Source organism: Somniosus microcephalus, chromosome 11 (genome assembly GCF_052327205.1).
Source record: "Somniosus microcephalus isolate GS21.2 chromosome 11, FLI_Smic_1.0, whole genome shotgun sequence".
In the NCBI taxonomy this organism is placed as follows: domain Eukaryota; kingdom Metazoa; phylum Chordata; class Chondrichthyes; order Squaliformes; family Somniosidae; genus Somniosus; species Somniosus microcephalus.
This window is the reverse complement of record NC_140997.1, coordinates 117209790-117226969: the sequence shown is the minus strand read 5'-3', so window position 1 is coordinate 117226969 and position 17180 is coordinate 117209790. Positions and strand designations below refer to the sequence as shown.

Here is a 17180-nt window from a genome sequence, read left to right as displayed (position 1 = left end):
CAGGATCTGTTGTGCGTGCTGATTGATGATGGAGGTTTTCTGATCATGTCCAACCAGCCAGAACACTGGAGCCAGGTAACATAACATTGCAATGAATGTTGTACCTTGACCAGATAGTCAGACACTGAATGTGCACCCAATCGTGTCACTAACACAAGTTGTGTTGTTAAAATGCAGCCTTGCCTACTACTGCTGACATATGTAACCAGTATAACTCTGGTTCATTTTTTTTATTTGCTTATGGGATGTGGCAAGGCCAGCATTTATTCCCCATCCCTAGTTGCCCTTGAGAAGGTGGTGGTGAGCCATCTTCTTGAACTGCTGCAGTCCGTGTGGTGATGGTATTCCCACAGTGCTGTTAGGTAGGGAGCTCCAGGATTTTGACCCAGCGACGATGAAGGATCGGCAATATACTTCTAAGTCATAGAAACATAGAAGATAGGAGCAGGAGTAGGCCATTCGGCCCTTCGAGCCTGCTCCACCATTCAATGAGATCATGGCTGATCATCCAAATTCAGTACCCTGTTCCTGCCTTCTCTCCATATCACTTGATCCCTTTAGTCTTAAGAAATATATCCAACACCTTCTTGAATATATTTAATGAATTGGCCTCCACTGCCTTCTGTGGTAGAGAATTCCACAGGTTCACCACTCTGGGTGAAGAAATTCCTCCTCATCTCTGTCCTAAATGGCCTACCCCTTATCCTTAGACTTTGACCCCTGGTTCTGGACTTCCTGACCATCGGGAACATCCTTCCTGCATCTAGTCTGACTAGTCCTGTTAGAATTTTATAAGTTTCGATGAGATCCCCTCTCAACCTTCTAAACTCCATGGAGTATAAGCCCAATCGACCCAATCTCTCCTCATACGTCATTCCTGCCATCCCAGGTATCAGCCTGGTGAATCTTCGCTGCACTCCTTCCATGGCAAGAACATCCTTCCTCAGATAAGGCAACCAAAACTGCACACAATACTCCAGATGTGGTCTCACCAAGGCCCTGTACAACTGCAGCAAGACATCCTTGTTCCTGTACTCAAACCCTCTCGCTACGAAGGCCAACATACCATTTGCCTTCTTAACCGCCTGCTGCAGCTGCATGCTTACTTTCAGCGACTGGTGCACAAGGACGCCCAGGTCTCGTTGCACTTCCCCTTCTCCCAATCCATTGCCATTCAGATAATAATCTGCCTTCTTGTTTTTGACACCAAAGTGGATAATCTCGCATTTATCCATGTTATATTGCATCTGCCATGCTTCTGCCCAATCACCCAACCTGTCCAGATCATACTGGAGTTTATCGGTATCCTCCTCAGAACACACACGCCCACCCAGCTTTGTGTCATCTGCAAACTTGGAGATATTACATCTAGTTCCTAAGTTCCTACATCTAAGTCAGGATGGTGTGTGACTTGGAGGGGAACTTGGAGGTGGTGGTGATCCCATGTGCCCGCTGCCCTTGTCCTTCCAGGTGGAAGAGGTCGCGGGTTTTGGGAGGTGCTGCCGAAGAAGCCTTGGCGAGTTGCTGCAGTGGATCCTGTAGATGGTACACACTGCAGCCACGGTACGCCGGTGGTGGAGGGAGTGAATGTTTAAGGTGGTGGATGGGGTGTCAATCAAGCGGGCTGCTTTTGCCTGGATGGTGTCGAGCTTCTTGAGTGTTGTACTGTCCAAGTATGTCATAATGCAGGTACTGCCTACATAAATTACAATATAAAATATATCAATAAAAGGTGTATATATAGCACACATTTCCTGTCTGTCACACTCCTCCTTTTCTGTCCATCACACACTGCGAAAAAAACCTGTGAGTAAAGGCAGTCATTTGACACAGGAGCCAGAATGTCTGTAACCTGAGCATACACACTTTAAAAAAAGATGGAAAGCCAGCTGCTGTGATCTGCAACTGGAAGAGTAATTCATTTCTGACCTCACCCAGTGTTTACTTAATAACAATTAGATGTGGTGTCTTAAAGGGACACAACATGGCCTTGACAACAGATTAATCCACGATGCACTACATGGTATAACATGGTCCTAGTAAAACAGTGTACAACCTGACTTCCTGTGAGTAATTCCGCAGGGCAGCTGTTAATAATTACCACAGATAGCAAAGAGCAGATGTCACAATGCAGACGTCACACTCCAAAGTGTCACACTTTGTTACAGATACAACCCAGCCTTTAAAAAGAGGGAAAATGAACCTGAAGCAATTACAGCCTTCCTAGCTACGACTGACTTGGCATATTTGGAGCAGTGACCTTAAAGGGACAGGCCAGGTTGGCAGCTATATGTCACAACCAAGTTCAAAACCCCAAACATCACAACCAAGTTCAAAACCCCAAACATCACATGTTTGGGTTGGGAGAACAAGGCTTTCTGAAAGTAATTAATTAACTGCTTTTGTTACATTGTTATAGTATCACATCGTTAAATGGAACTACTTTGGTATGGAACTACTTTGGTATGGTGTAGTTATATTGCTATGTGGCACACTGTGCACGGGCAGTGCACAGTGCAGCGTCGGACATCTTGTATCACTCCGCACCATGCGGCAGCACTGAAACAAAGCAAATACAGCTAAGTAAAAAGCACTAACTAAAAATGAACTAAAAGTGTCTGTAATATATATAGTGTAAGAACACAAGGAGACACAACATGGTGGCAGCGGTATAAGTGAGTACAAAATTGTGCTATACGAACTACGAATAAGACGAAAAGTGATTTTATGAGCTGATTGAGAGTGAATCGTACGGGAAACTAAAATGACGGCTGTGCAAATGCAACCCCTCATGAACTGGGAAGCCGATGATATAGTAGAAGCATTCCGCAAGTTCAAACAGAAATGTGAGCTTACATTCAAAAGCTTCCTGAAGGATACTACCAACGAGGAAAAGGTTAGTTACATTCTGTTGTGGACAGGAGAAAAAGGTCTAGATTTGTATAATAGCTGGAGTTTGACTGAAGAGGAAAAGGAAAACCCTGCGACAATTTTTGATAAATTCAGCAACCATCTAGAGCCTAAATCCAATCACCGTATACACAGATACAAATTCCAGAGTCTAGGACAGGAACCCGGTGAAACAGCTGACAATTTCCTGACAAGGCTGAGAAATGAAGCCAGCAAGTGTAAATTTAAGGAAATGGAGGAAAGGCTTGTGGACCAGCTAATATGGGGGTCAGCGCATGTAGAGGTACAAAAAGCCCTGATAGGAAAAGAAAAGCTCGGAATAACAGAGGCTACAGATACTGCAAGAGCTCATGAAGCCATGAAGCAGCAAATGAAATTGCTGATTTCTCAAACGGCTGACATGCGGACGGCTTCTGAGACGGACAACAGAGTCGATGCAGTGAGAGAAAAGTACAACACACAAAGACAGGCACATGACAACGGGGGAAACGTGCAGAAATTGTGGAAGACCGCACGATTACACAGACAAGAGGAAATGCTCAGCATATGGAACAAGCTGCAATGTACAGGAAACTTTGTGCTATCCGGCACCGACGGGACCGAGCTGCTGCATTTGCCTAAAAAGTGCCGTACACTCCAGAGTTAATGTTGAAAGATATGGAGATTCTTATCTCCGCATCTGACAACAATCACTGTTGCTTAGCAACAGCTTCTAAACACTCGTGTGTGGCTGCAAGGGTCTGTAGCTAAAGCTGTTGCTATAGCTACAGACCTTGCACTGCTTGACTGTGGGGAAAAAAAAGCAAAGAAAACAAACAAGAAGAATAAAAAATGGCACCTGATTTCTGCCGGTGGCTCCAGTTTGCCGGATAGCTCACCTCCGGATAGCACAAAGTTTCCTGTATGTGGCAAACTAAATCACTGGGAAAAGAGGTGTAGAACGAAGAAAGATGGAACATACATCAAAAACAAAGGCGGACAGCAGAACCAGAGAAAGAAACACAATATCCATGCCATGGATGAGCAGGATGATGATGATGATCACGACAATGCACTAAACATCGAAACCATAAAGATACAGCTTCACGAGATGTCCAGAGCGGAAAATACTCCGAGGAGAGAATTGCACACCATCATCCAAATCAGAAAAAAGGTCAAAGGTCAGCCCACAACCATCAACTTAAAGTTGAAGCTGGACACAGGGGCTCAGAGCAACATTCTCCCATTGAGACTGTACCAGCAGATCTTTCCCGAAAACCTGAGAGAAGATGGCTACCCAAAAAATGGTTGTTTAAAGGCAAGTAATGTCATGCTGACAGCATATGGGGGGAGTGAGATTAAACAACTCGGAATAACCTTTATCAAAGGGGCACATAAAAGAAAGAACATCAACTGCATGTTCTATGTCACCGACACTGAGGGGCCAGCGATCCTGGGATTAAACAGCTGCGAGAAGTTGAGATTGATCTCAGTGCATCACGAGCTGACGGAAATGCCACTGAAGATAGACAGCAACACCCCACTGGAGAACCGCCCACAAATCAAGAGTAAAAAAGACTTGATAGACATGTATCCGGAATGTTTCGATGATACAGTGGGATGTTTCGGAGATTTCCAATACCACATCGCCATCGATCCAGAGGTAAAGCCCATTATCCATGCTCCACGAAAAGTACCCATCGAGCTGAAGACAAAGCTTGAAAGAGAGCTAAAGGAGATGGAAGAAAAGGGAGTGATTGTTGTATTGATTTCTATGTGGGTTCAATGACAACACATTCATGAAAGAGAATGTCTTTTAATCTAAAGTTTGTTCAACTCAGTTAACAGCATTACAGGAGACACCATCTTAGAGATCCACCTAAAGCGAAACTAAAACTAAACTCTCTCTCTCACATGCCCTCTGCTGGTCAGGCATAAATATTCAAACAGGCAAATATGCTGGTAAGGTATAAATAATCAAACAGGCAAATACCATCACTATTTGCTGATATCATTACATCTCCCTTTCTTAAAACAAAAGTATTTTACTTTTATCTAACAACATGTTTTCTTTGTATTACTCTGCATTTTAACTGTAATACTTAATGAACTTATCATGATCAAGGTTTTTTAACCTTGCTTTGTGTGTTCACATGAAATATGGAAATACACTAGAACTTGAAGAGAGAATAAGATAACATTACTTCCTTCTATAACAAGAGTCCTTAAACTTGCTCAATGAGTCTCTCAGGAGGCTTCACGTGTCTTGAGGATTTTCTGATTGATTGTCCTTGAATCTGAGTTGTTGCCTCAGATGATGATTTCTCAGCTGTGTGATCAAGTTGTTCAACAGTATCAGTCTTTTGACCTGCTGTGGCTGGTCTCATGAGAAGATCTCGACGATTTCTTCGCAGAACAGCACCCTCATCTGTCTGAATGGTGTATGATCTTGGTTGAACTTTACTCAGGACAGTTCCCTTCTGAGTCCATATGTTTGTTTTGTCTTTGAACCTTACTTGGTCACCAGTGTGGAGTTCAGGTAGGTTTTGTGTTCCTCTGTCATAGTAGTACTTTTGCTTTTCTTTCTGTTGTTCTTTGAACTTCCTCACTTTCTCCCCCTCTTTTGTTTTCAGGAGGTTCTCCGGGATGGGTAGGTTTGACCTTAGCAGACGTCCCATAAGGAGTTGGGCTGGTGACATACCACACTCGAGCGGCATTGTGCGGTATACAAGCATGCTCTGGTAGAAGTCAGTTCCACTGTCTTTTGCCTTGTACATCAGTCTTTTCACTGTCTGGACCGATTTTTCCACTAATCCATTGGACTGTGGATAGTGAGGACTTGACGTTGTGTGGACAAAGTCCCACTCTTTGGCAAAGTGTCGGAAACTTGCATTGTAAAACTGGGGTCCGTTGTCTGTGAAGACCTCGCTTGCCACGCCATGTCTGGAGAATATGGCTTTCATACATGTTATCACAGCATCTGCAGTGGTGGTGCACAGTCTACAAACCTCTGGATACAGGGAGTAATAGTCTGTGACTACAAGATAGTCCTTCCCTTGACATACGAATAGGTCAGCGCCTACCTTCTGGTAAGGTCTGTCTGGCGCTGGGTGTGGCTTTAATGGTTCTACAGGATTGCTTGCTCGATATTTCAGGCATATTGTGCAGTTTGACACCTCATTTGTCACATCTTGGTTGATTCGTGGCCAGTACATCACCTCTCGTGCTCTTTTCTTACACTTTTTGATTCCCAGGTGTCCTCCATGGATCCTTTTTAGCATCTCTTTTCTCAGACTCTTTGGGATAACTATTTTACTTCCTTTGTAGATGATGTCTTCGACCACTGATAGTTCCGCCCTGCAGTTCCAGTACTCTGCCATGTCAGGTGAGCAGTCTTGCTTCATGTTGGGCCATCCATCCAAGATGCTTTTCCTCAGTCGTCTCAGTGTTTCATCTTTGTTTGTCTCAGTCTTTATGAGCTCCATTTTTGCATCTGCTATGGGCAGTGCACTTGTGATCATGTCCACGTAGGCGTTCACTTTTTCATCCATTTTGGTGTTTGCGGGCTCACTTGGGTCAACAGCTCTGGACAACGTGTCTGCTGTATACATCAGCTTACCTGGTGTGTACGCAACATTCAATGTATAGCGTTGCAGCCTGATCATCATTCTTTGTATTCTAAGCGGACAGCTATTTAGTGGCTTTTGGAACAATGCAATCAAGGGCTTATGGTCAGTCTCTACACTGATTGCTTGTCCTGACACAAACTGGTGAAATCTTTCACAGGCGTATGTGATGCTGAGCAGCTCCTTTTCTATTTGAGCATATCGCGTCTCCGCGTCTGTCATTGAGCACGATGCATATGCAATAGGTTGCCAGTCGTCATATTTTTGCAGAAGAACGGCACCGAGCCCACTCTGTGATGCATCTGATGATATCTTGATGGGTCTTGCTGGGTCATAAAACCTCAGAACTGGTTCCTCTGTGAGCAGTTTCTTTAGATCGCTCCATGACTTCTCATGCTCATGATTCCATTCCCATTCTATGTTCTTTTCAGTTAGTCGTCTCAGTGGCGCCATCTTTTCTGAGAGGTTGGATATGAATTTACCCATGTAGTTGATCATTCCATTAAACCTCTGCATGTCCTTTTTGCATTGTGGCTTTGGCATATTCTCAATGGCGGACACCTTTCTGGGATCTGGTCTGATGCCCTCACTGCTAAGGATATCTCCCACGAATGTCAGTTCTGTCACCCCGAGCTGGCATTTCTCTTTATTCAGCTTCAGGTTTGTTTTCCTTGTTGCTTCCAGCACTTTTTTCAGTCTCTCGTCATGCTCAGTTCTCGTGGTTCCCCATACTATGATGTCATCCATTGATGTATCAACTCCCTCCAGGTGCTCATAGATCATATGGATAGTTTTGTGATACACTTCAGGAGCTGAGGCAATGCCAAATGGTAACCTTAGGAATCTGTATCTGGCAAATGGACTGTTGAACGTGCACAGTCTTGAACTTGCCTCGTCCAGTTTCATCTGCCAAAATCCTGATGATGCATCTAACTTGCTGAAATACTTTGCATTTGCAAACTGTGACATGATTTCCTCACGTGTAGGAAGCTTGAAGTGCTCTCTCTTTATTGCTCTGTTTAGATCTCTTGGCTCCAGGCAAATTCTGAGCTTCCCATTCTTTTTGTCCACAACGACGAGGGAACTCACCCACTCAGTTGGCTCATCTATCTTCTGAATCACGTTCAGGCTTTCCATCCTGTCCAACTCTGCCTTCAGTTGCTTTTGAAGAGCAAACAGAACTTTTCTGCATGGATGTATGACCGTTGGCATACTTTTATCTACGCTGATCATGCGTTCTCCTGGAAGGCAGCCTAGACCCTGAAATAGGTCATTGTACTCTTTCATGAGTTCATCATAGACTGTCTCTCCTTCGCTTTCCACAACGAGGACTCTCTTTACCAGGTTCAGTCTCTCACAGGCTATTAAACCTAGTATGGCCTGCACATCCTTTGGCACCACGATTAATGCTAGCATGTGCTCTCTGTCCTTGTGTGTCACTTTGACAATGCATTTTCCTTTCACTGGTATATTAGTACCTGAGTATCCTGTCACTTTCACTTTGATTCCATGTATCTTTGGTCTGGGTCTAATTTTCTTAAAATCAGTCTCTGATATCACATTAACTTGTGCTCCAGTATCCAATTTAAATGGAATGCGTATGTCATTCACTTTTAGTGTCAACATCCAGTCTCTTTTTTCTTCTTTGTTTTCAGACACGACATCCACATAGAACTCCTCTATCTCGCTTTCATCTACTGCATGGACCTTGCTTTGTTGCGCTTGGTTCTTACAGCAACGGGCATAATGGTTGTTTTTGTTGCAACTATTGCATTTTTTAACCATATGCTGGACACTTTTTTGGTGGATGCTGTGTACCGCATCGACTACATGACTTTCGATTGCCCCTTTCATTTTTGTTCGCTGGCCACGCCTCTTTTTTCACATTGGCGCTCTTTTTGTTAAACGGTTTGTGTCTGTTCTTTCTCACTGCATCCACGTTGCAGCTACTGTCACTGAACAGCTCCTTTGCCTGCGACTTCACAATCTCTGTAGCCCTACACAGTGCTATGGCTTTTCCCAGGTCTAGATTTTGCTCTCTTAGCAGTCTTTCCCTTAGGCCATTATCTGGAATACCACACACCAGTCTGCCTTTTATCAGCGAGTCTGTCAGTCCCCCAAATTCACACGTTTTGCTTCTATTTCTCAGTTCAGTCACATACTGATCAATAGTCTCTCCCGTTTTCTGTACACATGTGAAAAATCTGTGCCTCTCAAACGTCACGTTACGTTTAGGTATGCAGTAGGCCTCAAACTGTTCCATTATTTTATCTAGCTTCATTTTGTCTCCATCAGCAGCGAATGTGAAGTTATTATACACCTCCAGCGTTTCATCACCCACGACATGTAAGAACACTGACACTTTCATTTTATCACTTTTCTCGTCAGCTCCGATTGCCGCTAAATACAACTCCATACGTTGTTTGAATCTCCTCCAATTTTCAGCCACATTACCTGTCAACTGAAGCTTCGCCGGTGGGTGTAATCCTTCCATTTTTTCACTTCGTTAGCTATTCTCCAATGGTAAGTAACGATGTTCTCTTTTGGCTTGCTAATATGTGGAGAGCTGATTTAACTTCAGATTTTTCCTCTTCATCTCTTTCAATCACTTCTGACACCATGTATTGATTTCTATGTGGGTTCAATGACAACACATTCATGAAAGAGAATGTCTTTTAATCTGAAGTTTGTTCAACTCAGTTAACAGCATTACAGGAGACACCATCTTAGAGATCCATCTAAAGCGAAACTAAAACTAAACTCTCTCACATGCCCTCTGCTGGTCAGGCATAAATAATCAAACAGGCAAATATGCTGGTAAGGCATAAATAATCAAACAGGCAAATACCATCACTATTTGCTGATATCATTACAATCATAAAGGTCACTGAACCCACAGACTGGGTAAACTCAATTGTGGTACGAGAGAAGCCAAACGGGCGTCTCAGAATATGTTTGGACCCCAAAGATCTAAACCAGGCGATAAAGAGGGATCACTATCCCACCCCAACGCTAGAGGAGATTACACCATCACTGGCAGGAGCCAAGGTTTCTCAAAACTAGATGCCAGAAATGGATATTGGAACGTGAAGGTGGATGAGGAATCAACAACACTGACAACATTCAACACACCATTTGGGCGTTCCAAATTCCTGCGGCTACCATTCGGGTTAAAGGTCAGTCAAGATATCTTTCAACAGAAAATAGACGAGACATACAGAGGCTGTGAAGGAGCTATAGGAATAGCTGATGATATTCAGATCTATGGAGCAGATGAAAGAGACTATGACATGCACCTACATGAGGCTATGGAGAGTACCAGGAAGGCTGGCATCAAGTTAAATGCAGATAAGTGCATAGTTAAAGTCAAGGAATGCCAATTCTTCGGTATGATTTATACACCAGAGGGAATCAAGCCAAATCCAGAGAAGCAGCGATTGCTGAAATGAAACCACCCAAAGACAAGAAAGAGCTGAGGAGTTACCTCGGCTTGGTCCAATACATGAGTTCTTTCAGCCCACACATGTCAGAACATACAACAAATCTCAGAGAGCTATTGAAAGAAGACGCCGAATACCAGTGGTCTGAATCACACGAAAGGAATTTCAAACAACTTAAAGAACTGTTGTGCAAAGAAACAAGTCTGTCATATTATGACAGAAGAAAACCAGTCACTCTGCAAGTAGACGCTTCTACCAGAGGACTAGGGGCAGCTCTGGTGCAGGAAGGAAAGCCGATAGCTTTTGCATCAGCCGAGATGAGATACGCCAATATCGAAAGAGAACTATTAGCAGTAGTGTACGGATGCGAGAAATTCCATACATACCTATATGGCAGGCGATTTACAATAGAGAGTGACCATCGTCCACTAGAACAGATCTATAAGAAGAATCTGTGCAAAGTGCCTGCAAGACTGCAAAGACTACTTCTAAGGATCCAAAGCTATGACTTCACGCTTAAATATAAGCCAGGAAAGGAAATGGTGCTAGCAGATGCGTTGTCTCGATTGTCACCATATGAGAAACACGAGGTGGAGGACCTAACAGTAAAAATCCACCACCTAGTGAATGTTACCCTAACAAAGCTCAGTCAAATCAGAGATGAGACTAGCAAAGATGGGGAGTTGCAACTACTCACACAACAAGTAATACAGGGGTGGCCGGAGAGAATCCAGCAGGTACAGGCGACAATTCGTCAATACTGGACGATTAAAGATGATATTGCAGTCGAAGACGGTATTCTCCTTGCTGGATCGAGGATCATCGTGCCAAAGGCAATGCAGACACAACTTCTCCATCTCATACATGAAGGCCACATGGGAATGGGGAAATGCAAGCTGAGAGCCAGATCAGCTGTATACTGGATAGGCATGTACAAAAATATCGAACAGATGGTCTCTGCATGTGGTATATGCCAGAAATACAGAAATGCACAACAGAAAGAGGAGATGATACCTAGTGAAATACCGTCAAGACCATGGCACACTGTTGGGGCAGATCTCTTCATGTGCAATGAAGAATGGTATCTCATAGTGGCAGATTACTATTCCAAGTTTCCTTTTGTGAGAAGGATGAAAGACTTGAGAGCCACAACTACCACCAGGATTGCAAAAAGCTTGTTTGCTGAACAAGGAATCCCAGAAAAGGTAATCTGTGACAATGGAACCCAGTTCACATCGAGTGAATTCAGAGCTCTGGCAGAAAAGTATGCATTCAAAATAGTAACCTCATCCCCACATTTCTCAAGGGGACACGGGTTCATCGAAAGACAGATCCAGACTGTCAAGAGAACTCTCATCAAAAGTAGTGAGATGGGGGAAGACCAAGACCTTGCCCTCCTATCACTCAGATCAACACCACTGAAAGCAGACATGAAATCACCTGCAGAATTGCTGAATGGGAGGAAGTTTAAGATTACACTACCAGCAAAAATACATCCTCCCCAGGACCAGGAGGACTTCAGACAAAAGCTGTCAGAAGCACAAATCGTAGGAAGCAAACATTACGATAAACATGCAAAGACGCTACCAGAATAGCTGAATGGACAATCAGTGCATGTGCAAGACCCGGTGTTGAAAACCTGAAATCCAGCCAAGGTCATTGGAAAAGCTGATACTCCAAGATCCTACTTCGTAGAGACTGAACATGGTAACAAATACAGACGGAACAGACTCCACATCAGACCTTCACCTGAACTGGATAAGCAGCAGACAACACCAGCAACATTGACAACACCAGCTACCACAAGCAGTACAACACCAGAAACAAGCGCTACAAATCAAACAACCACGAGCATGCACACTCCAACTCCAAAGGCGACAGCAACAACAACAACGAGAGTGGAACACACCAAAACACCGCAGAAAGGAATGGTCACCACCAAATCCATAAGATGGAGGGACAACATCCAACCACCTGAGCGATATCGCGAATAAAAAAAAACTCACGATTCTTTGTAGTTGATAATAATAGTTTAGATATAATATTTGTTAATTTAAATTGTTAAATTTCATGTTTTAGTTTTTTGAGAAACATTGTTATCGTATCACATCGTTAAATGGAACTACTTTGGTATGGAACTACTTTGGTATGGTGTAGTTATATTGCTATGTGGCACACTGTGCACGGGCAGTGCACAGTGCAGCGTCGGACATCTTGTATCACTTCGCACCATGCGGCAGCACTGAAACAAAGCAAATACAGCTAAGTAAAAAGCACTAACTAAAAATGAACTACAAGTGTCTGTAATATATATAGTACTAGCTGGGGGTGCCCGGCATTGCCAGGGCTTTTTTGGGCCACGCGGTTTACTGTTGGGCGCTGCCGCTTGCGTGCTCTGTGTCACTCTTTCCCTCCCTGACCCTCTCTCTGTCCCTCCCCCTCTCTCTCCCTGCCCCTCTCTCTCCCTGCCCCCTCTCTCTCTCCCCCCCTCTCTCTCCCTGCACCTGTATGTCCTCTCGCTCTCTCTGTCTACCTCTCCCCCTCGCATCTCCCTCCCTCCCTCCCTCCCCCTCTTTTGGCACCCGGGGAAGGGCTTTGAAAATTGAGCCCGGCCGCGGTGGACGTGCGGGGCCTAGCACTTTAGGCCCGGCCGGGCTCTGGGGCCGAGACGGACCCCAGCTGAGGTGCTGGTGCGGGACGCTCCCCCACCCACTCTGTGTCTCGGGCCGAGCGGTTGTGAGGCCTGGCCGGAGTGACTCCAACTCACCTCCCGCTCCTGGAGCCGCAATGTGGGGGTTTGTTTGGCTGGTACTGTTGCTGAGGGGATGAAAAAAATGGCGGCGAAGTTTCGGGAGGCTGCAGGATTAGGTCCCACCCGTGACGCACCGATTGGTCAACCATCAGGTCACTGAACTGTAGGATTGGTCCACCATCACGTCACTCAACGCTAATGAGCGGTAGGATTGGTCAACCGCTAATGAGCGGATTTTTGAACGTTTTTTGTCTACTGTTGGAACAATTTTTGTCTGAGCAAAAAGTAAATACACCTATTAGACTCCCCTGATCATAACCTTTCTTTTGATATAACATATGTGTAGGTACGCTCTATAACTTTTGAGTGTATAGCGGACAGACAGACAAACCAACCGCTTTATTATTATACTAGCTGGGGGAGCCCGGCAGTGCCGAGGCTTTTTGAGGGCATGTTGTTGTTGGAAGAGAGAGGGAGCAACTGGGGGGAAGAGAGAGAGGGAAGGAGAGAGAGAGAGAGAGGGAATGAGAGAGAGGGAAGGAGAGAGAGAGAGAGAGGGAAGGAGAGAGAGAGAGGGAAGGAGAGAGAGAGGGGGAAGGAGAGAGAGAGAGAGAGATGGATGGAAAGAGAGAGAGAGATGGAAGGAGAGAGAGGGAAGGAGCGAGAGGGAAGGAGAGAGAAAGAGAGGGAAGGAGAGAGAGACAGAGAGAGGGAAGGAGAGAGAGGGAAGGAGAGAGAGAGGGAAGGAGAGAGAGAGAGAGAGAGATTGGGAGTGTGAGAGAGAGAGATTGGGAGTGTGAGAGAGAGAGATTGGGAGTGAGAGAGAGATTGGGAGTGAGAGAGAGGGAGAGAGAGACTGGGAGTGTGAGAGAGAGAGATTGGGAGTGAGAGAGAGAGAGATTGGGAGTGAGAGGGAGAGAGATTGGGAATGTGAGAGAGAGAGAGAGACTGGGAGTGTGTGAGAAAGAGAGACTGGGAGTGTGAGAGAGAGATTGGGAGTGCGAGAGAGAGAGAGATTGGGAGTGTGAGAGAGAGAGATTGGGAGTGTGAGAGAGAGAGTGATTGGGAGTGTGAGAGAGAGAGATTGGGAGTGTGAGAGAGAGAGATTGGGAGTGTGAGAGAGAGAGATTGGGAGTGTGAGAGAGAGAGAGAGAGATTGGGAGTGTGAGAGAGAGAGAGAGATTGGGAGTGTGAGAGAGAGAGATTGGGAGTGTGAGAGAGAGAGAGATTGGGAGTGTGAGAGAGAGAGAGATTGGGAGTGTGAGAGAGAGAGATTGGGAGTGAGAGAAAGAGAGAGATTGGGAGTGTGAGAGAGAGAGAGAGAGATTGGGAGTGTGAGAGAGAGAGAGAGATTGGGAGTGTGAGAGAGAGAGAAACTGGGAGTGTGAGAGAGAGAGATTGGGAGTGTCAGAGAGAGAGATTGGGAGTGTGAGAGAGAGAGATTGGGAGTGTTTCAGTGAAGCAACCACTAACACTACTAACAATAACCAGCCCCAGGACAGTGACGTCGTAGCACAGAGAATTCGACCCAACACAATTGTCACTAAACAAAAGGAAAAAAACCTGTCATATTGGGCAGAAACAACAAAAACCCAAAGCAAACTCAATTGCTACTTGGCCCTAAACAGACAATACAACATGGCTGAGTTCCTGACCATGGTAAAGGATAACAAACTGAGAAAAACCTTGACAAGGTACAGACTTAGCGAACATAGCCTAGCGATCGAAAAAGGCAGACACAGGCAGACCAGGCTACCAAGAGAGGACAGGATATGCTCTCACTGCAGTCAGGGAGTAGTGGAGACAGAGATGCACTTCCTCACAGCCTGTGGAAAATATCAGGGCATCAGGGAGAATTTCTACCAAAAATTCTCACAAATATGCCCTGAATTCAGAAATTTGAATGACGACCAAAAACTCCCATACCGACTGGGGGAGGAGAGAAGCTGTGTAGCACTGACGGCACACTATGTTACAGCTTGCCATGAACAGAGGGACAACCAGTAAACCTAAGAAAAGAGTATATATAAATAATGCGAATGTATATTTATACACTCAGGGATATACCTGTTTATACACTGTATGAATAGAACTGCGTTTATGTGTTCAACCATAAATGTATTTTGATGCTTTGGCAACATAAGATGTACCTTATCATGCCAATAAAGCGAATTGAATTGAATTGAATTGAATTGAGAGAGATTGGGAGTGTGTGAGAGAGAGATTGGGAGTGTGTGAGAGAGAGATTGGGAGTGTGAGAGAGAGAGATTGGGAGTGTGAGAGAGAGAGAGAGATTGGGAGTGTGTGAGAGAGAGAGATTGGGAGTGTGTGAGAGAGAGAGACTGGGAGTGTGAGAGAGAGATTGGGAGTGTGAGAGAGAGAGAGATTGGGAGCGTGAGAGAGAGAGATTGGGAGTGTGAGAGAGAGAGAGATTCGGACTGTGAGAGAGAGAGATTGGGAGTGTGAGAGAGAGAGAGAGATTGGGAGTGTGAGAGAGAGATTGGGAGTGTGAGAGAGAGATTGGGGGGAGAGAGAGGAGAGAGACTGGGGAGAGAGAGAATGGGGAGATAGAGAGAGAGAGAGAGACTGAGGGGGAGAGAGAGAGAGACTGAGGGGGAGAGAGAGAGCTGTGGAGAGAGAGGGAGAGACTGGGGAGATAGAGAGAGAGAGACTGACGGGGGGAGAGAGAGAGAGACTGGGGGGAGAGAGGGAGACTGGGGGAGAGAGGGAGACTGGGGGAGAGAGAGAGAGATGGGGGAGAGAAAGAGAGAGTGAGAGAGACTGGGGGGAGAGAGAGACTGGGGAGAGAGACGGGAGAGAGAGAGAGAGACTGGGGGAGAGAGAGACTGGGGAGAGAGAGAGATAGAGAGACTGGGAGACAGAGAGAGAGAGCGACTGTGGGGGGGAGAGAGAGCGACTGTGGGGGGGGAGAGAGAGCGACTGGGGGGGAGAGAGAGCGACTGTGGGGGGGAGAGAGAGCGACTGTGGGGGGGAGAGAGAGCGACTGTGGGGGGGAGAGAGAGCGACTGTGGGGGGGAGAGAGAGCGACTGTGGGGGGGAGAGAGAGCGACTGTGGGGGGGAGAGAGAGCGACTGTGGGGGGGAGAGAGAGCGACTGTGGGGGGGAGAGAGCGACTGTGGGGGGGAGAGAGAGCGACTGTGGGGGGGAGAGAGAGCGACTGTGGGGGGGGGAGAGAGCGCGACTGTGGGGGGGAGAGAGAGCGACTGTGGGGGGGAGAGAGAGCGACTGTGGGGGGGAGAGAGAGCGACTGTGGGGGGAGAGAGCGACTGTGGGGGGGGAGAGAGAGCGACTGTGGGGGGGAGAGAGAGCGACTGTGGGGGGGGAGAGAGAGCGACTGTGGGGGGGGAGAGAGAGCGACTGTGGGGGGGGAGAGAGAGCGACTGGGGGGGAGAGAGAGCGACTGTGGGGGGGGAGAGAGAGCGACTGTGGGGGGGAGAGAGAGCGACTGTGGGGGGGGGAGAGAGAGCGACTGTGGGGGGGAGAGAGAGCGACTGTGGGGGGGAGAGAGAGCGACTGTGGGGGGGAGAGAGAGCGACTGTGGGGGGGAGAGAGAGCGACTGTGGGGGGAGAGAGAGCGACTGTGGGGGGCAGAGAGAGCGACTGTGGGGGGCAGAGAGAGCGACTGTGGGGGGAGAGAGAGCGACTGTGGGGGGGGAGAGAGAGCGACTGTGGGGGGGAGAGAGAGCGACAGTGGGGGGAGAGAGAGCGACTGTGGGGGGGAGAGAGAGCGACTGTGGGGGGGAGAGAGAGCGACTGTGGGGGGAGAGAGAGCGACTGTGGGGGGGAGAGAGAGCGACTGTGGGGGGGGAGAGAGAGCGACTGTGGGGGGGAGAGAGAGCGACTGTGGGGGGGGAGAGAGAGCGACTGTGGGGGGGGGAGAGAGCGCGACTGTGGGGGGGAGAGAGAGCGACTGTGGGGTGGAGAGAGAGCGACTGTGGGGGTAGAGAGAGCGACTGTGGGGGGGGGAGAGAGAGCGACTGTGGGGGGGAGAGAGAGCGACTGTGGGGGGGAGAGAGAGCGACTGTGGGGGGGTGAGAGAGAGCGACTGGGGGGGAGAGAGAGCGACTGTGGGGGGGAGAGAGAGCGACTGTGGGGGGGGAGAGCGCGCGACTGTGGGGGGGAGAGAGAGCGACTGTGGGGGGGAGAGAGAGCGACTGTGGGGGGGGGAGAGAGAGCGACTGGGGGGGGAGAGAGAGCGACTGTGGGGGGGAGAGAGAGCGACGGGGGGGGAGAGAGAGCACTCCCCCCCTCCCTCACACTCCTCACACTCCTCCCCCCTCACACTCCCCCCCTCCCCCTCCTCTCCCTCACAATCCCCCCCTCTCCCTCACACTCCCCCCCTCTCCCTCACACTCCCCCCCCTCCCTCACACTCTCCCCCCCCTCTCCCTCACACTCTCCCCCCCTCTCCCTCACACTCTCCCCCCCCTCCCTCACACTCTCCCCCCCCTCC

The 17180-nt window shown here is 47.4% G+C and overlaps 2 protein-coding genes across 2 annotated transcripts in view; one reads left to right on the top strand and one right to left on the bottom strand.

Annotated features, from left to right (window-relative positions):
* Window positions 1-17180, top strand: part of LOC147110843 (voltage-dependent calcium channel subunit alpha-2/delta-2-like) — a 2842873-nt gene that overhangs the window by 2559990 nt on the left and 265703 nt on the right. The window contains exon 31 of the mRNA XM_085999971.1: window positions 4-75. Within this exon, the coding sequence (XP_085856097.1) occupies window positions 4-75 (72 nt within the window). The remainder of the gene's footprint in view (window positions 1-3; window positions 76-17180) is intronic.
* LOC147110844 (uncharacterized) overlaps window positions 1-17180 on the bottom strand; it is a 94756-nt gene that overhangs the window by 7399 nt on the left and 70177 nt on the right. The gene's annotated exons all lie outside the window — the stretch shown is intronic.